This window comes from Typopeltis vanoorti, chromosome 13 (assembly GCF_054136105.1).
Source record: "Typopeltis vanoorti isolate ZY-2024b chromosome 13, IOZ_Tvanoo_1.0, whole genome shotgun sequence".
Lineage (NCBI taxonomy): Eukaryota > Metazoa > Arthropoda > Arachnida > Uropygi > Thelyphonidae > Typopeltis > Typopeltis vanoorti.
The window spans coordinates 61,371,785-61,393,982 of NC_143561.1; the positions used below are offsets into that span (position 1 = coordinate 61,371,785).

General features: G+C 37.2%; 1 protein-coding gene across 1 annotated transcript in view; it reads left to right on the forward strand.

Moving 5' to 3' along the window:
• LOC150100214 (uncharacterized) overlaps nt 1–22,198 on the forward strand; it is an 850,396-nt gene that overhangs the window by 220,340 nt on the left and 607,858 nt on the right. The window contains exon 11 of the mRNA XM_090402345.1: nt 8,308–8,361. Coding sequence (XP_090258471.1) covers nt 8,308–8,361 — 54 coding nt within the window. The remainder of the gene's footprint in view (nt 1–8,307; nt 8,362–22,198) is intronic.

Here is a 22,198-nt window from a genome sequence, read left to right on the forward strand (position 1 = left end):
TGATAGATTGAGAGCTTGTGGATTGCAGAGATTGGCTGATAGGCGAAGAAGAGGGGATATGATAGAAACATTCAAATTACTAAAAGGTTTTTATAGGATTGATGCAGGGGAAATGTTTCAGCTGTGTGATAGTGATGGAAGAACAAGAGGTCATCTCTGGAAATTAAAGAAGAGTGTGGTTAACAAAGGTGTCAGAACAAGGTTTTTTGCCTGGAGGGTGGTGAATGAGTGGAATTCATTGCCTGACTTTGTTGTGAGCTCTTCATCTGTAAATGAATTCAAGAAGAGATATGACAGATATTGTTTTGCTAGTTTGGGTCTCCCGCGATGAGTCTACTGACTCCATGGAGATACCCGTAATAATAATAATAATAATAATAATAAATAATAATAATAATCTTTCCTGCTGATGTCCATCGCAACTCTACCAGTCCTAGTATATCACACCAATATCTCTTCATTTCCTCTTGAAGTAATTCTAGTTTTTCTGACATCCAAAGTGTCCGTACATTCCATGTTCCTACTGATAATAGTTCTGTTACTGTCAGTTTCTGTTTCTTTTCGGTATCCCACTTTTCGATCCAATCCTCAATCGCTCAATTGGTATCACGGACCTTGTTGATCTGGGTGACATCCGAGCCGGCATGTTGTAGCTGTTGATCGTACAGGCATGATCAGATAAAAATCTTGTTTTTTGTTTACAGTCAGAGCATTGACACTCATCTGACCGACCCTCTTCCTTTATACAGGCTTGGGACTGGCATGAGACCCTTAAGGATTCCATGGCAGCTTTTTGCTTTGCTTCCTGACAAATCAGAATCAATTTACAGCAGATTATTCAGTGTCTTAAAGGGCTTAGATTCATCATTAGATCCCAAAACATTAATGGTTGACTTCGAGAAAGCAACTATCAACTCTTTTTCTAACATATTTACATCAACAACTATAATAGGTTAGAAACTATAACTTGTTTTTTAGGAATGTTAGTCAAGTGAGTAATATTTATTATCCAACTAGTTTCACCGATTTTTGCTATTGGCATCTTCAGGGATACAATTGGTAAGCGATATGAAGTTAACAGACTAGGTTTTAACTGACAGTTCTAATTCATACAAAATTAGTACTGTGCATGAGACAATACGTGTGTCGCAGGTACATGATTTATTGGTTGAGAGACATAATGTAATTGGCATGAAAGTTCATTGCTTTAGTGTTTAGTGATCTAATTAAAGTTTTCCAAATATCAGGTAGGATTAGACCTTGATTCTTATTTAGGTTTCCTGTTGAACGGGCGACTATAGCAGCTTCCTTGAAGGTTCTGGAATGGTAGTTCTCTTCTGTATAGGGCATATGACTCTTATCCCACTCAATAAGATGGTTGGTAGTGGCAAAGTGGGAAGAAAGGCCTGAAATATCTTGTCTGTTGTTTCTAACATAGCCTATGTGTTAGAAACAACCTCCTTCTGTCTCATTTTGAAGCTTCTAGAGGTCTGACCAATGTAACTAATGCCACAGGAACAAGTTATATTGTATACTCCAGAGTACTTGTAGAATGGATGAGGGTCTTTCGGTGATCTTAAAAATTTCCGAATAGTGTTGACTGACTTGAATGTTACTCTAATATTGTGTGATTGTGTGATTAGAAGGATAGCCAATTTTTTGGAAATGATGCTAACAAATGGAATAGTTACAATGCTGATGTATTGGGTGTCATCACGTTGTCTTTGTGGTATATCTGAAAAGAGAATCTTGTTGATGAGTCTTTTAGGATAACCATTTAAGGATAGCTCTCTGGATATTGTAGTTAATTCTTTTTGTAAGTCATCTTGGTTTGTGGTATACTGTGTGGTGTTTTCTTAAGCATATGGATAATGCTAAGTTTCTGGGATATATGATGTGACGAGTTGAAATGGAGGTAATGTCCAGTATTCGTAAATTTTCTATACACAGACAGGTTGATACTGTTATTGGTTTGTTTCTTTATTAGGATGTCTAGGAATGGAAGTTTTTCATCTTTTTCAATTTCTAATGTGAATTTGATAGTATGGTGGAAACGATTGATTTTGTTGAGATATTCCATTAGTTCTTCATTCTTATGATTCCAAATGATAAAGATGTCATCTACATATCTGTACCAAGTTGCAGGTTTTGGGTTAATTTGAGATAAGATTTTATCTTCTAGGTCTTCCATGAATAAGTCAGCACAAGAAGGAAAGAGATATTAAATATTATTCACTTGACTAACATTCCTAAAAAATGAGTTATAGTTTCTAATACAAGTAGTCAAGAAAAAAAAGTCAAACCATAACAGGTTGTTTATTTCATATGGCACAGAATCTTTATTTCAAAATTGTTGCCATCAAACAGATGCTGAATTCAACACAAAAATTAAATGCTTCACAGCATTAGCATTTCTTCCAATCAGCGACGTTACTGATGGATTTGTTGAATTGACGATCAGCAGTAAAAAGTTAATTATTTACATCAGCATCTCTTTTTAATTTGCACAATTTTAAAATGATTTCATTATGTTATGTATCATTGACTTTCACCTTAATAAAGATTTGCCTTTTTAATGATTTTATAATACCCTTTATCATCCATTGATTATTTACAAAAATTAATGCAAAATGTCTTATGGCAAAAATGTCTTATAGCATAAATGTTTACAGTGAAAATGTTTGTGGTGAATTTTCCTACGGTGAAAATGTTTAACGCAAATTTTCCAGCCACGCAAAACTGGAATATGAGAAGAGATTAGCCCTAAGATCCAAAAAAAGAAATCCTAGGGAAATTTTTAGCTATGTTGCCAGTAGGAGGAGAATTGATTGTGGAAGAATGACATTGGGGGTTAAAAATGAGAATAGAGTGACTAATGCTGAAGACATCGTGGAGTTTGTTCAATGAACACTTTATCAAGGTATTTCATCCTGGAGAAGTAGGTTTTAATACTAGAGGGACCAGACAGATTCAAGGTTTAGAAGTGCAAGAGGAGAGTGTGTTTCAACTACTACGTACTCTGGATTTCAATAAAGCAATGGGACTGGATGGAATTTCACCATGGATTTTGAGAAAATATGCTAAAGAACAGCTCTGTTGACCTGACGTTTTTAGTGAAAGTCTGGTCATGGGAAAGGTACCAGGGAGTGGAAGGAGGGTAAGATTGTGCCATTGCATAAGGATGGCAGCAGAATGGAAGTGTCAAACTATAGACTAGTTTGTATTTCATCAATAGTTGTTAAATCTTGATGAAATTAATGAAGGATCATATACAGCAGCATTTCGCAAACTTTTCCTACAACGGAACACTTCACAAATCCTGAAATTTTAATGCAACATGTTGGTTAAAGTCGAGTATAATCAATCTTGTATTCAACATAAAGCTAAGTGCACGCTATCGCTGCAGCAGGCTGTATTGCATTGCAAAAATGTGACAGCACACACTACAGGCATTCTGGGCCCCCAGCACATCACATTCACCTTGCTTGTGACCACTCATTTCCTAGAATAGATACCTCCATACTTCACTCGTGCTCGGAGGTGTTCACAACTGCGGGCGGCTGAGTTAAGGCCAGCATGCACTGTCCTTAATAGCACAATCCACATGCAAAGTTAGGATTGCCTGATTTTCAAACATGTTTGAACTTGTCACCTCATTTAAAACCATTCCAGGCTCATATTAATTTTGATAATTTTTCACAGAACACTTATTCACTTTTTGCGGAACATAATTTGGGAAATGCTGATATACAGCATTGGACTAATGAGGGTAATGTTATGTGGGAGAGTAAGCATAGATTTATTAAGGGGTGCTCTTGCTTTAGTAATATGATTGCCTTTTATAATAAAGTGACAAGAGCAGTTGATGAGGGAAAGGAATGTCTGCCATTTTTTGAATTTTACAGACATTTGACAGGATACCACATGACAAGCTGATATTTAAGTTACAGTAGGTTTATTGTCTGTTTCATGAACTGGATTCAAGACTGGCTATCTGATAGGTATCAGAGAGTTGTGTATGAGGGATAGGATCAAGTGGGGTCCCACAGGGCTGTGGTGCTAAGATGCAATACTTGAAGAATGAGTTGATCAGGATGAGAAATATGTGCATTGAGATTATGCATTTGGGCAATAGGAGTGAAAGAACAAATAAATTTAAGGAAAGTAAGTAGAGAAAAAGAGGCAGAAGTGACTCGAGGGACAAAGTATAATGATTCCATTATTAAAGGTGTGCAAATGAGAGTCCACAAGATCTGTTTTCCATGAGAGAGGATGAACAAGTGATTGATGCTTTTGATATGAGGAGTAAACAAGCAAAATGGGAACAAATGATTTGGTTGGACAAGAAGGAGAATGTGAGGATGGGTATCAAGAGGTAATTGAGGAGAGTGAAAGATAACATGATAGGAAAGGTTATCAGTATGTTACTATTGCATGACAATGATGAGATGGTGAGCAAGAACTGTGAATTGTACATTGGCAGAGCTGTGAGAGAAAAAGGTGTAGTTTCTTGATGTGTAGGCTTCATTTAAGTGAAGGATGGTATCCAATATTTATTAAGCACTCTAGATATCTTTTCAGATATCTATTAATATTAATACTACTGATATTATTAAATATCAACTATGCACCATATTTAAACCATATGTCAAATTGGCAACTCTTATCCATTCACCTAAGTATAAACTCTTTTTTTTATCACATCCAGTAGTTTATGTGAAGTGCTCTGTTCTTGTGACCATATGTCAGTGACCTGGTTTACTCTGGACAGACAGGGAGAATTGTTGGCATACACCTAGTGAACATAAAAAATACATTTGACACTATCGTTATAGCAAGTCTGGTCTAGAAAACTATGCCTTGGATGCTCTTCACATAGGATCAAATGGAAGAAAACAAAAGTGCTACAAAGAAGTCATTATTAGTCAGAGAGATTGATTTTGGAATCAACAGCAACTTTAAAACATACTCCAAACCTCAACAAGTATGACTGTATAAATTTACCAAAAATGTGGGGACAGTCATTTTAAGATCTAATGAATACTTGTTTTCTCTCTTTTTCCAACACAGATGGTGCCAATTAGGACTTTTGTTCCTTGTGTTGTCCATTACAATTTTTTTAAACTAGTCCCACTGTTATACCAAACTATTGTTGTTTCGTGTACTGTGATAAACCGTTCTTGTGCTCTCAAGATGCTTGATATAATATCAGCAAAATATCAGCTAATAAGTTAATAAATATTAATTATTTTCTTATCATTTTGTGTTGTAATCGATACCATTAAAATCAACTAAAATGTACTGCCAAAACATAAGCCTTTCCACTTGTATGGGTAGGTATAGAGAATCACAGCTGACAGTCAACATGATTAGGACTGGTTATAGACCTAAAAGTGAACTGCTGTGTTTATTTTCAAATGCTAAGAACACCAGAAATAAGGGAGATGAAAACTTTTTCATTGAATTGAGTTTATTTATTCATAAATTTTGGATGAGAATGATATCCTCACTGGAATAGAAATGAAATGGTGCAATGTTTCTCGAGGATAGAAAGGACAAGTTGAAAGGGGAAGTGCTGTTGATGATAGCAGAAAGATGTCTTTCTGTAGCAAAGTGAAATGCTAGTGGAAAATAGTGGCTGTGGTTTTGATGTAGTATGGTGTGAGATGGAAGTTGTCAGGAAGACATATTTGGATATTGCTAAAGGCCAGGGATTATGGAAACTGGTTATGAAGAAATGAATGAGTAATTGGAGTTAGTGAGCAAGGTAAAAGTGATCATTATGAGTGATTTTAATTAAGACAATATAGATTTGGAATGAAGACATTGTATGTGTGAATAAGGAAGATGAATTTTTTTTGAGTTATTGAGAGAACAATCTTAGGCAGTATGTAATGTTAGGGTATGCAATGATCAAGAGTCTCTTAAATCTAATCATTTCATTATAGTATGTGACTGTGAATAGAGTGTCATATCTTCCTTCAGTTGCTGAAAGTGATCATGAGGTGATCACTTGGGTGTGGTGGTCAGCCATATGAAGTCTTCTGTAAGGAAAGGATATATGTGGAACTGCTGATCTCATGATTATGAAAATCTTAGGAGACATTTGGAGCAGCTATAGAATGGAATGAGGAGTTAAACAGAAAGAAGATAAATCCTGTGTAGGCACTGACCAAGTGTTGTTTAACAGTATCAATTTGTGAATGTATTCAAAAGGGTGAATAAGGCAGGTGTCAAATAGATGAATGAAAGGTTAAGGCATGAAATATGGAAGAAGAAGAAGGCACTGTGGAGGCTAAAAAAAAGATGAATAATAGTCAATTTCATTTCATTCCATTTTATAAAGAGCAAGCCAAGAAGGTGACTCAGTTGGACTGGACAGCAGAGGTGCAATATGAACAGAAATTAACAAATCAGACAAAGCAAAATCTGAGAAAGAGTCCTTTTTATATGTGCCAGGTAGAAGAAAGAATGATTATGGTAAGATGATGTTACTGGATGAAAACAATTGATTGGTAACTGCTACTGAGAATATAGTTGAGCTTTCAATGAGTATTTCATTCTTATCAGTGTGACATCATGAGAAGCTCAAGTGTAGAAGAAATGGGAGAGAATGAACTGCTGGCGAGTGAATAAGAGATGAAATAATAAATCGGTTTCCACTTTACAAAGGTGGTGATAAGGCTGAGACTGCAAAGTATAGGCCAATGTATGTATATGCATTTATGGTTAAGGTGTTGGAGAGATCAAGAGCTAGGATACAGAGGTTGGTTGATAACAGGAGTATTCTCTGTGATGGTTAGCATGGATTAGTTAAAGAGAGGTCATGTTTTACCAATTTACTAATGTACTGCAAGATGATAAATGCACTATACAAGAGAGATGGATATATATATATATATATATATAGTGGTATACATAGATTTTATTATTATTATTATTATGTGACACCTCCAGGGTGTCCAAAGACTCATCGAGGGAGAGTGTGGCAACAGCATCGAACGATTGAATTCCTTCAAACTACTAACCGTGCTCAAACTTGCTTAACTTTTTGCTGAGCCATTAGTAGCAGAGGCTCTGCCAATCAATCAACCTTTGCAAAGGCTTTTGATAGATTGCCTCACAAGAAGTTGGAAACTAAATTGAAATGAATGGAATCAGATAATAGCTTGATGAGTTGGATAGGTAATTGATTGGCTGTCAGATAAATATCATGAAGTTGCAAATAGGACACAGTATCCCAAAAGAAGAAGCCACTAATAGTGTATCAAGGGGGGGGGGGTCTGTTTTTTGGTGCCTTGTATATTAATAATATTCTGATGGGTGTTTAACTTGAGATAAGCAACTGTTTGCAAATTATGCAAAATTGAGGAGAACGATTTGGAGTCAAGCAGATGTGGCCTGGATTTGAATATATTATGTGAGTTAGAAAGTGAGCAGAACTGTAATTCAGTGTTGAATTACAGTTCAACACTGAATTAAGTTTCTGTGTAAGATTCTGAAATTTGGTAGGCATGGATGGAGGAGAAGGTACACACTTGGTGGAGAAATTTTAAAGGAGATCGAGGAGATGAGAGATCTGGAAGTGGTGGTGGAGAGGGACTTGCAGTTTGGGTATCACATTGCACAAGTTGTGAAGTTATCACATCAGATTTTGGCAATGATGCAAACGACCTTGATATGCAGAAAAAAAAAGTTATGGTCCAATTTGTGAGACCTTGATCAGGCCACATATGGATTATTATGCACATATTTGGTCACCTGGTTTTCATGTGGATGAGGATATAGTAGGAAGGATCCAGAGAAGATGAACAATGTCTTTGGTCTTTGGAATTTAGGTGTGAAGACAGGTTGAGGGAATGAATTTGCAGAGACTCATACATAAGAGGCAGAGTAGAGGGGATATGATTGAGACACCTAAGTTGGTAAGGGGGTTATTACCAGATTAATGTGATAGAAATTTTCATAAAATGGAAGAAGACAGGAGTAGGACAAGAGTTTCCATCTCTGGAAACTGTATAATGAGGTTGTATATTAATATTATATTAATATACTTATATTATTTTATATTATATTAATAGATAGGTTGGTTATATGAGTTTAGATAAATTACTTGAAATTTATAAGGAGATTATAAAACTGTATAGTATATGATACTATACAGTATCATATACTGTATAATATATGATACTCATGAGAATATAATTACAGTTCTTTTTATTAGGAAATTAAAGTGTGTGTGTGTGTGTGTGTGTGTGTGACTTTTTATATTTTTTATTTATTTTATTTATTTATTTTTTTAACTAGGGAGATAATGGAGAAGATGGTCGACCTGGAGGTCCTGGTCCACCTGGTCCACCAGTAAGTATAAAGTATAGTCTATCATTTAGAAGAACCAGAGGATAGCCCCTGGTTCTTCTCCTCTGGTTCATCTTCTGTTCTTTTTATAATCGCTTCTGTATTAATCTGATAAAAATCACCTCACTAACTTAAACATCTCTATCAGATCATCTCTTTTCCTCTTGTCCACTAACTTCTCTAATTTACATCTCTTTAACCTCCCTCTATAACCAACATTCCAGACAGTATCATTCCTGATGTCTTAGGCACTCATCTCTGGACCTTCTCCAATGTTTGTACATCACAATGAAAACTAGGTGATCAAATCTGAGTGCAGTAGCCCAAGTGTGGACTGACTAGTGCTTTATACAGTAGCACAAGCACCTCCTTATCCCGGCATGTCATTGTACTTGTTATCATACGATGTGCAGTCTGCAACACTTGCAATGTGCCCTCTAAACTTCAGTGCACTGCCAATCATCACTCTTAGATTTCAAATCTCATTCACTTACTGCAGTATAGTTCCATCTATATTGTACACAGCCTTATATCTCTGAAATTCCAAAATGCAACACCTTACACTTATTAACATTTAAACTACAACCACACTCATATCCTCATTAATTTTGGTTTCTTTTAGGTAATCTGTTAATCAACTGACATAGTATTCCAATGTTTTATTCTTGTAATAGATACTTTGTATACGTTTTCTATTTCTTTTTTTTATTTATTTCCTTCTTTTCTCCATTTTGTTAGTATTTCTATTTTAGAAACTGCTGAATAGTGATCTGAAAAGATTTCATTTCCTCTGTAAATATCAATATCTCTTACACTTGGAGCTAGTTTATGATTAGTAATGTAGTCGATCACAGATCTTGATCCTTTGCTATTCCACATATATACAGGGTGTTCGGGATAAATTTGACAGTTTCGTAAAGAAAAAGAAAATCTTCTTTGTATCTATTAAATTTAATGAATTGACAAAAAAACATTACAGGCAGAGTTAATTACAATACTATCAACAAGATTTACTCAAAATAACCACCATTAGCATCGATCACAGCTTCAATTCTGCTTCGGAACCTCGAACAAGCTGATGCTACAGTCTCCCTGGGAAGGGCCGCAAAAACTGTTTTAATTTTATCCATTAACTGGGCTTTTGTATTACTGGAAGTGCGATTGGTGTCTTTTTCAACTGCGCCCCATACAAAATAATCCATGGGGTTAAGGTCTGGGGAGTTTGGAGGCCAAACATTTGGACTGGTGAAGTCGTAGAAATTTTCAGACAACCATTTTTGACTTTTCCCAGAGGTGTGGCAAGGGGCCGAATCCTGCTGCCATACATACGGCCTACCATTGGCTACCCTTGTTATCCAGGGCTTCACTACAGTTAGCAACTCCACGAACAAAGCCCGAATTCCAATGCCAGGGTTCTTCAACACCTGTTCCTGCAGATTTGCGAGGAATTCTGCTGTACGAACGCAATCAGATCGTCTGCTAGGGATCTTTCTTCTTGCTACATCCTCGTAGTCACCATTGCAAGTCTCTAGTTCATGCCTGATTGTTTTTACTGTATTCAGGGAGCATTGGGCAGCAGTCGTAATATCCTTATTTTGATGGCAGGCACGAATCATCATGATACAAGTTATTCTCTTCCATGATTCAGGTGGGTTCCAGCTATCCATCCTTTCTGACATCTTGTATATGAATGAAGAAGGGTCCAAACTTTTAAATGAAGAGAAGTGTGTGTTAATACATGTAACTTACGGAAAAATATAATTAATTATAAATATGTCAAATTTATCCCGAACACCCTGTATGTGTGTGTGTATATATATATATGAAGAGAGGATGGGTGAAGAATATAAGACACAGGCCAGAAGAGTGACTCGTGTGGTAAGGAAAGCGAAACTGGAATATGAGAGGAGATTGGCCCTAAGATCCAAAGAAAATCCTAGGGAATTTTTTAGCTATGTGGCCAGTAGGAGGAGAAATGACTGTGGAAGAATGATATTGTGGGATAAAAATGGGAATAGAGTGACTGATGCAGAGGACATAGTGGAATTGTTCAATGAACACTTTATTGGAGTATTTCATCCTAGAGGAGTCAGTTTTAATGCTAGAGGGATAGGACTGGTATGAGGTCTGGAGGTACAGGAGGAGAGTGTGTTTCAGATACTGAGTACTCTGGATGTCAGTAAAGCTGTGGGACTGGATGGTATTTCGCCACGAGTTTTGAGAGAATGTGCTAGCGAATTGACAATACCTTTAACGTGGCTTTACAACGAAAGTCTGGCTTTGGCAAAGGTGCCCAGGGAATGGAAGGAAGGTAAGATAGTGCCATTGCATAAGGGTGGTAACAGACTGGAAGTGTCTAATTATAGGCCAGTCTGTGTGTCATCAGTAGTTGTTAAGATCTTGGAGAAAGTAGTGAGGGACTGTGTACAGCATTGGGCAGATGAGGGTAATGTTATCTGTGAGAATCAACATGGATTTGTGAAAGGACGCTCTTGTTTTAGCAATATGCTAGCCTTTTATAATAAAGTTACAAGAGCATTAGATGAGGGAAAGGCATATACTGCAATTTTCTTAGACTTGGCGAAGGCATTTGACAGGGTGCCACATGATAAGCTGATATTTAAGTTGCAGCACATGGGTCTGGATGTCAGATTGGTCAACTGGATTCAGGATTGGCTGTCTGATAGGTATCAGAGAGTTGTGTATGGTGGAGCAGTTTCCAGGAGGCAGAGGGTTACAAGTGGGGTCCCACAGGGCTCAGTACTAGGACCTATATTGTTTAACCTTTATATCAATGACATAGCCAGTGGATTGCAGGGGGATATTCAGTTGTTTGCAGATGATGTGAAGCTGGGAAGGATTATTAGTAATAGCGCAGATGTGGTAGCCCTGCAAGAGGATTTAAATAAGCTAGATAGATGGGCAAATGAATGGGGGTGTCAGTTTAATGCAGCAAAATGTAAGGTCTTGAGGTTTGGGAAACATCGATGGGATGCTGCATACTCTATGGGAGGAGTTATACTGGAGGAAGTAGGGGAGACAAGAGATCTGGGGTTGATGATTGATAGAAACCTGAAGTTTAGGGGACATATTGCAAAGGTGGTGAAGGTAACACAGAGGATTGCTGCTATTATGAGAAGGACACTGACCTGCAGAGATAAGAGGGTTATCATTCCGTTGTATAAGTCTCTGATCAGACCACACTTGGACTATTGTTCTCAGATTTGGTCTCCAGGATTTGAAGGGGATAAATTAACTGTGGAAAGGATACAAAGACGGATGACAAAGATGGTTTCAGGACTGTACAATGATAGTTATGAGGATCGGCTGAGAGAATGTGGACTGCAGAGTTTGGCGGATAGAAGAAGGAGAGGTGATATGATTGAGACTTTTAAACTGTTGAGAGGTGGTTACAGGGTTGACACTGGGGAGTTCTTTCGCTTGGTTGATCAGCGGGAAGGAGTGATGACAAGAGGCCATCCCTGGAAGTTACGAAAGGAAACTGTGAGCAAGAGGGTAAGGAGTGGTTTCTTTGTGTGGAGGGTGGTTGAGCCGTGGAATGCATTGCCTGATGGAGTGGTGGGAGCGAGAACGGTCAGTGACTTTAAAGAGTGGTATGATAAACTTTGTGTTTCTCAGGGGGGGACCTCCCCTCGATGAGTCTTGACAGACTTTATGTCTTAGGAAGGACCTCCCTCGATGAGTCTTTTGACTCCTTGGAGGCCTGAATAATAATAATAATAATAATAATATATATATATATATATATATATATATATATATATATATATATTGATATTATTTTTTTGAAAAAAGTATTAGAGTTTGGTGCCTTGGTCAGTATATTAGGACTTCAGATTGTAGGCATTAGTGAGACCTGCCTATCAGAATCAGACATACTAACTTAATATGACATACTAACTAAATTAATATTCAGAGTAAAGAGTACAGTATTTTTAGGAAGGATAGACAGGATAGGAGAGGAGGGAGGAATGCCACTAATGATATTGGATGACTTGAATCCAGTTAGTGTTGAGACCTATGATTATAGTACTAGTAACAATATTTCATGTGGCAGTGAATTTGAAGCCATCTGATGAGGTGGAATCTAACAAGATCAATTACATAGTAGGGGTGTTTTTACAGACGTGGTGGATTAGTTGCTAGTGATGAAGAAATGTATCACCAAATACAGATGATAGGCACAAAAAAGGTAATCATAATGGGAGACTTTATCCGAATATTGATTGGATAACAGTAAAATCTCATGAGAAGAATGAAACTGAATTTATTGAGCTGTTGCGAGACAACAACTTCCTCAAGCAGCATGTGACAAGGAACTTGAGGTCAAAGAGTGTTAGATTTGATTATAGAGATAGAAGGTGTTTCAGTTAAAGATGTAACAATTCTGCCTATGGTTGGTGACAGAGATCATGTGGTACTCACTTGGGAAGTGACTAAGTTTATAAATATTCTATTCAGAAAAGGTTACATGCTGAACTATAAAGCAGGAAATTATGACCAACTGAGGAGTATATCCAGTTCAGCGAAATGTGTTGGTTGCTGATGGGAAAAATATTGACAGTGCATGGGAAGCATTTAAAAAAAACTTAAATGGTGCAATATCTGAATGCATTCTGAGAGTTTGAAGGATAAGTAGGGTAGGAGTCAAATGGATGTGTAATCTTATTAAGCAAGAGATTTGTAAGAAACGGATGATGTGGAAGGAATACAGTACATAAGGATGATGTCCATTATGCACTGTATCCCTTATTATAAGCAGCTTGCTAGAATAGTCACAACTGTTGTATGGAAAGGTAAGTCTGAGTATAAAAAGAAACTGGCTCTGCAAGCTAAAGACAACCCACAAGAATTCTATTGATATGCTACAAGTAAAAGAAAGGATGAATATGAAAATATGAAATAATAACTCTTCTGAATGCAGATGGTGTGAGGGTGATAGATGCAGAAGAGGTTGTTTACCTAATGAGTGCCCATTTTGCCAAAAGCTATCAACCTGGTGTATGCAACTTTGAGTTCACTGCTACCTCATCACTGAATGAAGAAAATCAGGTGTATGAAGAGGAGGTATTAGAGCTGTTGCAAAACCTGAATAAGAATTCAGGAATAACTGATGGGATATCAGCACAGGTGCTAAAAGAATGTTCAGCTGAACTGGCTCCTTTGACTAGGCTATATAATTGGAGTCTCAGAACAGAGAAGATTCTGCAGAAATGGAAAGAATGTATGGTAATCCCATTGCACAAGGGTAGTGCAAAGACCGATGTATCCAACTATCAACCAGTCAGTATTTCAGGAGTAGTGTTGAAGATTTTGGAAAAGTTGGTTAGGGCTTGAACAGTTTTCAGAAATGGGTTGACAGTGAATCTCTACTTTGCAATGAGCAACTTGGGACAGATCCCCCTCTGTTTATTGATTTCCATTCCATAAATTTTTCATTAATTCTTATAGCTATTTGGTTGTTCTGATACATGTTAGTTATTACAGCAAGCAGTTGATTTGGAATGTTTAGATTCTTGAGTATTGTTCACAGTTTGTTCCTTAAGACTTTGTCAAAGGCTTTCTGGTAGTCTACAATTCCTATGTACATTTCTATGTTTTTAAAAAGCTGGATCAATGCACGATTGTCCTTTTTAAAAGCCATTTTATTCTCTGCAAAGTTTACCTTCTACATATGATTTATAACCAGTATTTATGAAACTTATTCCTCTGTAGTTTTCACAATTGCACTTATCGCTTTTTTTCTATGTTGGGATGATAATTGCCTTATTCCAACTTTCTGGAATTTTTACTTGCTGCCAGATATTGTTAAATAATTTTAAAAGTCATTTGATGAATAGGATGCCTGCATATTTTATAAGTTCTATATTTATTCCATCTTCTCTAGGGGATTTTCCTGATTTGCTTTACTGTATTGCTTGTTGGATTTCTTGTAATGTATCTTGTTGGATTTCTTATAATGTATCTTGTTGGATTTCTTGTATTTCTTCCATTGTATAATTAGTAGTAAGCATTATATCAGTTACAAATTCGTTACTATCTTGCCATAAGTTTTGGAAGAAGTCCAGCCAAGATTTGATTATTTCAAGATTCACTTTTTCTTTTACATCCTCATTCATATTCCCTAGAATTTTGTATGTATTTGATCTCTTTCCAATTTTGCTATGAAATTATACCATGTTTCTCTGTTCTTTTTTTCGACATGCTTTTTTTTTGTTATTGCTCTTTTGTATTTTATTATTATTATTATTATTTGACACCTCCAGGGAGTCCAAAGACTCATCGAGGGAGAGTGTGCCAACAGCATCGAACGATTGGTCCCCTTCCAACTACTAACCGCACTCAAACTTACTTAACTGAGCCATTAGTAGCAGAGGCTCTACCAATCAGCCAACCTTTGCCGACTTTTATAATTAATTTTTGCTTCTAGTGATTCTGTGTTTATCCATTATTTATATGCTTCTTTCTTATCTTTGATTATTGCTTCAATGTTTTCATCCCAGTTTCTTATTCCCTTTCTCCTCTTCCATTTACTTTTTGTTCAGAGGCATTCTGTTGCTACATTTATGAATGCATTTTTTAAATTATTTTATTCTATCTCTATATCATCATTTTCTTTTATTTGCTCTGGTTTTCCATTTATTCTTTGTGGTAATTGATACTTTTATCTTCCAAGAGTTAAACTCTAAAAGATTCCTGGAGATTTCTCTTAGCACTGATTTGGTTAATTTTAAACCATCTTGGGGGTATTCTTAACTTTCCATGCAAGAGATAATGATGAGATTCTATTTCTGCACTTCTAAATACCTGGCTATTTAGTATCATATTAGCTGTTATATAGTCTATTATATTCTTTAGGTTTCTTGTTTCCCAAGTGAATTTATTACTTCTTTTATGCATGAAAAAAGTGTTAATCATTTTTAAGTTATTATATGCAGAAAATCCCTAGATCTGTATCCATTTATTTTGCTTATTGTTTCACCATTTGTTCCTATATTTGTACCAAATGTGTTAGCAGCATTCTATTGGTTTGGGTGGATTTGGGATTTATACAGTGTTAGCAGCTGTACAGATAAGAAGTAATGCCTTCAACAGAAAAGTATACTAAGTTTTTTAGCAGTTGTGAAAGCTATGGTAGAGATGTGTTTGTGGCAGAAAAGGCTGGAGGTGCAGGTTTGCCCAAGAAGGGAAATCAGAAGTTAGGGGGGAAAGGATGTGAGATTTTTCTTGCAAGAGATTAAACAGAATTGAGTTTTGGTGATGGAAGTCTACCAGGTTTCCTTCACCCTGTTGAAGTATAGCAAGGAGAACAGGATTAGCCTTCTATGCAACAAACACAGGTTATCAAGTAGTTGGCAAGAAACAGAAATGCCATATATTGATGATAATTGCTTTACAATAAAGTTTAACAAATCCTCAGATATGCTCCAAATCCCCACACAATATAATATAAACCAAGGTATAATCCTACACCAAGTTTGGCCTGCTTTCATCTAAAATCTAACAACTACTTAGCTGAATTATGACATGCATCGCGATACAGAACATGACAGCAACAACTAGCATTGCTCCAACACACATAAATTTATTAATACGGTTTTTTTTTTATAGTCATTTATTATTATTATTATTATTATCCCGAGATCCCATGGAGCCACAGACTTACATGGGATCTTAGACTGTCATACACACAGCTCATCATGCCTTGCCTTAAACACATTCAAATTCTCTGCAGACACAATACTCTCAGGTAATGTATACTGATCATTCACAACTCTCCATGCAAAAAACCTTCTTTTCATTCCTTTGCTTACACCCTCTATATACAGCTTATAGGGATGAACTCTTGTTCTCCCCAAATCTATCACCATTTTATGAAAAAGTCCTTCACCGTTAACCCTATAACAACCCTTTAGCAATTTGCACATCTCTATCATCTCACCCCTCTTCCTTTTATCCATTAGGCTGTGCAAACTGCATTGCCTCAACCTTTCTTCATTTTCAACATTTCAGAGATCAGAAACTATTTTGGACAATCACCTCTGGATCCTCTCCAACATCTCTTCATCCTTTTGAAAACCAGGTGACCAAATCTGTACACAGTAGCCCATATGTGGTCTAATCAGAGCCTTATACAATGGAACCAGAATCTCCTTACTTTTATAAGTCAGTGTCCGCTGCATCATTGCCAAAATTCATTGTGTCGTCATCACAGTTTTGGCAATGTGTCTTCTAAATTTTAAATCCTTATCCACCATCATCCCAAGATATCTTATTTCCTCCACCTCCAACAATATATCCCCCACCAAGAGTAAATTTTACATCTCATCTTTGTTTCCCAAATTTTTAAAACCATACATTTTGCAACCCTCAACTGGCATCCCTACTCCTGTGTCCATTCACTCAATCTATTCCATGTCTTCTTGTAAGGCCTGAACATCTGCTCTGCTCCTCATAGTTTGTCCCAACTTTGCATCATCCACAAATAACTGAATATCCATCCAACTCTTCCCCAGTAGCATTAACATACTGGTTAAACAGCAGTGGCCCTAAAGCAGACCCTGAGGTACACCACTAGTGAAGGGTTCAGTGAGTTTCAAGATGGACTGCAAAATGGTATTAGTTAGCAGTGGCTCTTGTTTTAATGGTTTTTGGAGGAGTGTGGGAGAATAATAGTGGTAAATTCTACAGAGTCCATGAAAGTAGTAGAAGAGACACAAGGTAGTAACTGAATGCCTGTGTGAGAGAAAGAGAGAGGGGGGGGGGATTGTAAGAGAAGGGTGATTAATTAGCTGGATTGCCCTCTTCTGGAATGAATCAAGCAATCTCAGAGAAGATTTGGGTGCACCACCCCAATCGAGCAGTATTCCAGGCTGGGTGGATTTGGGCTTTGTATGGAGTTAGCAACTGTGAAGTAGTGTCTTGTGTGAAAAAGTGCACCAAGTTTTTTGGCAGCTGTAGAAGCTATAGTTGAAATGTAGTTGTGCCAGGAAAGATACGAGGTGTAGGTCAGTCCAAGAAGAGAAATCTGATCGTGCTTTGATGTCTCAGTATTAATGAAGGTAAGGGGGAGGCATGTGAGCTCTTTCTTGTGATAGATCAGACAGGACTGAGTTTTGGTGGCATTGAGATATTGCTAGGAGATCTGAGTTCAGGTCGCTGGTTGTGGTATATCTCAAAGATTCTAATACTTGAACACTACAAAGTTTGTTTTTGTTGAATGACAAGGAGGAATGGAGTGTACTATTGTGAGCAGAACTATGGATAGGATTGGAAGTCTGCCATTTGGGCAGGAGGTGAGTTTTTAGCATTAGGCCCTTTCAGAGTCTGACTTGGACTTGGTGATGATTTTTTTACAACTTTTGCAAGCTGAGTGTAGGCAGAGTGGGCAGCTGGAGTTTTGGTTTTGAGCTATTTGTGGTAAGCAGAAGTTTTTTCTTTTACAGCATTGGCACACTTTTTTGAGAACCAAGGCTAAGATGGTGGCTGACAGTTTGGAGTGGAATGAGGGATGAAAGCCTTCATTCCTGTGAGGATGATTTCTGTTATTCAGTCTGAGCAGGTGTTTGTATCAGAAGAACTGATGCAGTAGTTGGACCATGGGACAGAGGAAAAGAAGTCACGGAAGTCCTCCCAGTTGGTATCCATATAGTATCAAAGGACACAAGACAGTGAACCGGTAGTTGAGGGTAGTTCTGTGGCAAAAGGGACTTGTATGAGGTTATGGTCTGAGTTAACAAGAGGAGAACCAATAACCGCAGTATACCTTGAAGGGAGAGCTGGTTAGGAAGAGGTCAAGTGTGTTGGCAATTTGAAGGGGGTTGTCAAGTATTCTGGTAGGAAGATTGATGATCTGGGATAGGTCATTGCTGATGGCAAACACCTCAGCATCCCTGCCTTCTTGATCGGTGAAACTGGAGAAGGGGAGCCTATGTGAATTGTGGACATTGAAGTCCCCAAGAAGGATGCCCTCACTATTGAAGTATTTCGATTGTAGAAAGTCGAGCTTTAGAGAGAGAGATAGTTGAAGAAGTCAGAGTAGTTGATGGAGTTTGGAGAGCGAAAAAGGAAGCATATGAAAAGGGCAGGTTGGTTTGGTAGAGAAACAGTGGGGATTCAAGTGTTTTGCAGTCTCTGGCATAGTATGTCAGTTCTGTTGAATGTACAAGTGCCACCCTTGTGGTGGAAAGAGCTGTGTAATGTATAGTTTGGGCAGTTGAGGTGGATGATGTCTGTTGAGGTTGCTAGGTGGGGTTCTGATAGGAATAGAGTACTTCTGGTTAAGATGACTGTAGATAGTGGTGCACATTGTTTATATTGCTGTTTAGGCAACGGATGTTGGTGAAGTGAATGTGGAAACTTTTTTTGTTTGATAAGAATTAATGTTGGTGGGTTGTTTGATTGGATTTCTGTGTTTTTTATGATTCTTTTCGTTGGATTTTTTATTTTTTTTATAGTTGGATTTTTTTTATTTATTTATGTTTTTTTGAACTATTTTTTATGGGACAATTTTTTGTAATATTTTTTGTGATCTGCAGTTAATTCATATTTCTTTGGTTTGTAGTCCATTATGTTAAATTCTAAATGAATAAGCTACAGGATTCCTTAAAGTATTTCTAAATCACTTAGGGAATTGAAACAACGTAGATCTGAATATAAATTAAATAATACTTTAATAGATATTTCCGATATTTCGGCAATGTCTCATTGCCATCAGGCTATTTCATTTGGCAGGGAAAATTCTATAAACAAATAGAGGGGACAGCCATGGGCTCACCACTCTCCCCACCCTTAGCCAATTTCTTTATGGAGACCTTTGAGGAAAAAGCCTTAGCCTCTGCCCCACAAAAACCAACCATATGGCTTCGCTACGTTGATGATGTGTTCGCTATTTGGCCACATGGCTCTGAAACACTCCTCTCCTTCCTTACACACTTAAACAACCAACACGCCAGAATCAAGTTCACCCTGGAAAAAGAGGAAAACAACTGCCTCCCCTTCCTAGACACACTAGTCACCCGCCAGCCTGATGGAACTTGGGTTTTCTCAGTTTACAGAAAACCCACCCATACAGGCAGATACATCCACCAACAATCCCCCCCCCCCTCACAACAATATGGAGTGACAAAAACACTATACAACAGGGCTAAACTAATCTGTTCTAACGACATAGCCCTTAACACTGAACTAAATCACATCCTCAACACTTTCTCAGCCAATGGCTCCCCCCCCCCCCCAAAAAAAAAAAATCCAAAAAATATTAAAACCTACAAACCACAGCCCCCCCTCCTCCCCCCCTCCACAAAAAAGATTACTCTAAATCCATCACCATTCCCTACATCCGAGGCACCTCAGAAAAAATTACCAAAATTCTAAAAAAACATGACCTCACCTCCTGTTACAGGCCTTACAGAAAATTGGCATCCCTTATCTGCTCTACCAAAGACCAACCACTTCCCCTAGACCTACCTGGTGTATACCAGGTCCCTTGCAGTTGTAAACTGTCATACTTTGGCCAAACAGGCAGGACAGCGAATATCAGAATTTCTGAACACAAGGACTACATCCGGTTTTACAAATATAGCCATTCTGGTCTTGCAGACCATGCTCTGGATACTCGCCACAGAATACGGTGGAAGAAAGCAACAATAATACATCGGAGCAAATATAAATTCGAAAGATTATTTATGGAATCAGCCTCTGCCCTAAGAAACTCTCCAAACCTCAACAAATTTGGTTGTATGCGACTGCCCCAAATTTGGGAGGCATACATCAGCAGACCTTCAGCCCAACGGCCAAGAACGCCTACTTAGCCCGCCAGAGGGCACCATCAGGACTTCTAGGAGAACGATAGCTTCATATCTTCATTTCCAGTAACTGTATTGTTAGGGCCTGTGTGCACCTGCCTTTTTGTAAGTTCCTTTAGAAAATGGCAATGAGACATTGCCGAAATATCGGAAATATCTATTAAAGTATTATTTAATTTATATTCGGATCTACGTTGTTTCAATTCCCTAAGTGATTTAGAAATCCTTAAAGTAAGGATCATAAATGTGAGGCTATTGCTAGATTGTCGCAACATTTTTTAAAAAATTTTATTTATTTATTTATTCTGGTGGAGTTAAAGCCATCAAGCCTTCTCTTCCACACCTTCAGAAACATTAAATACAAATACAGATAGAAATGCAAAATTACAAATTAATATAACACTTCTAACATATTAAAAGATAATTCAATTTAAGATAACATTAGGTTATATGTGGATAAAAAAACAGTAGTCCTATTCAGCTTGTTACGTAAATACAGAAAAGAAAAAAAAAAAGGAAATTCAATAATGATGAAATAATTGAAATTCCTTAGTAAATTTCTAATTTATCTTATTTAGACTGTAAAGTTAGACAAACATGTGCATTTACTCATATCAGTAAATTAAATTTGAAATATAACTAGTGAAATGTATAAAAGTGCACAAAAATATCGGGGCTTACTCAGTGGTGTAGCTGGAGGGGGGGGGGGGGGCAGAGGGGGGGGTCTGTCCCATGCACCACTTTTCATGTGAGACACAATTTTATTTTTCGACGATTCTTCTATTTATGTTAACTTAGAAATTTTATTACTTAATTAATAATTAGTTTTCAATAACTATACTTACAACTAAAATAAACATAGTGTTTTAAATTCTTTCCCTATGTCGTTTTGACTTTTTGTAATATTTTTGGTGTGTATTGAGAGGGGCAGCAAACTCAGGGACTGCCCCCGGGTGGCAAAAGCTCTAGCTACGCCACTGGGCTTACCCTTAGTTAGCAGTTGCAGGAGGTCTACAATAGTTTCCACAAGGCTTCCTTCGATTTGTCTGTCTCTGCATCAAGGCTCGTTTTACAATAAACAAGGGTTCTGTTCTTCTACAATGTGTCACATTGAATTCTCACTTTTACTTCTAATAATTGCTTCTTTACTTTTGTGAGATTTAGTATCTCTATGTTCTTAAATTTTCTTTCTGAGTTGCTTTTCTTGGCATTGTTTAGACTCTTCCCCTTTAATACATATTAATCCATTTATCCACTCTGATGTTAAGTGAGTACCCTGATGTGAAGAACTTGTGCCTAGGGGTCTGTACCTCTGCACATGTTATACATTCCAATACAAAATAACCAATTGTATTTACCTTTGAATGCTACCCACTGTTCAAGTGTTCAGCAAGTCGGCAAATCTTTCCTTTCATTCAACGTATTAATATTATCGCATTGCAACTGATGGGAATCCTGTGTTTCTGTGGATTCATTACAGACTTCTTTCTCTTCAGAAACTACACACAAACTGTCATTACAAACTTGTTTTGTATTATCACTGTCATCCGAGCTATTTTTCTGTTTAAAGAAGGTACCAATGTACTTATCCATAGTTGAAATAATAGGCCTACATAAACACAAAAATATTACACGATTTTCTGTGTGCTTCTCACAATCACGAACTCTGATACTAATCTGCTGTTTTATTGTTGGTCGTTATGAGTCTGTCAAAATTCCGCTACACTATGCTGCAATAATGTTTGCTTGTCAATTGCTGCAAGATAATACATTATAGGAAACTCCATATCTCTCTCTGTCCCTTTCATCATGCATTTGTAATTAGGTGACTGTTGATATTGACTTTATATACACATTCAAAATTGTAAACAATTGTTAAATAATAACACAATAATGTAGGCAGAATTACCTTAAAGGGTGAAAAGTTACAAAACAGAAAAATGTTCTGGGTTCGGGCCTGATGCATAAAAAAGTTCCTGGGTCAGGCCCCAGAGGGCCCTGGCTGAATTTAC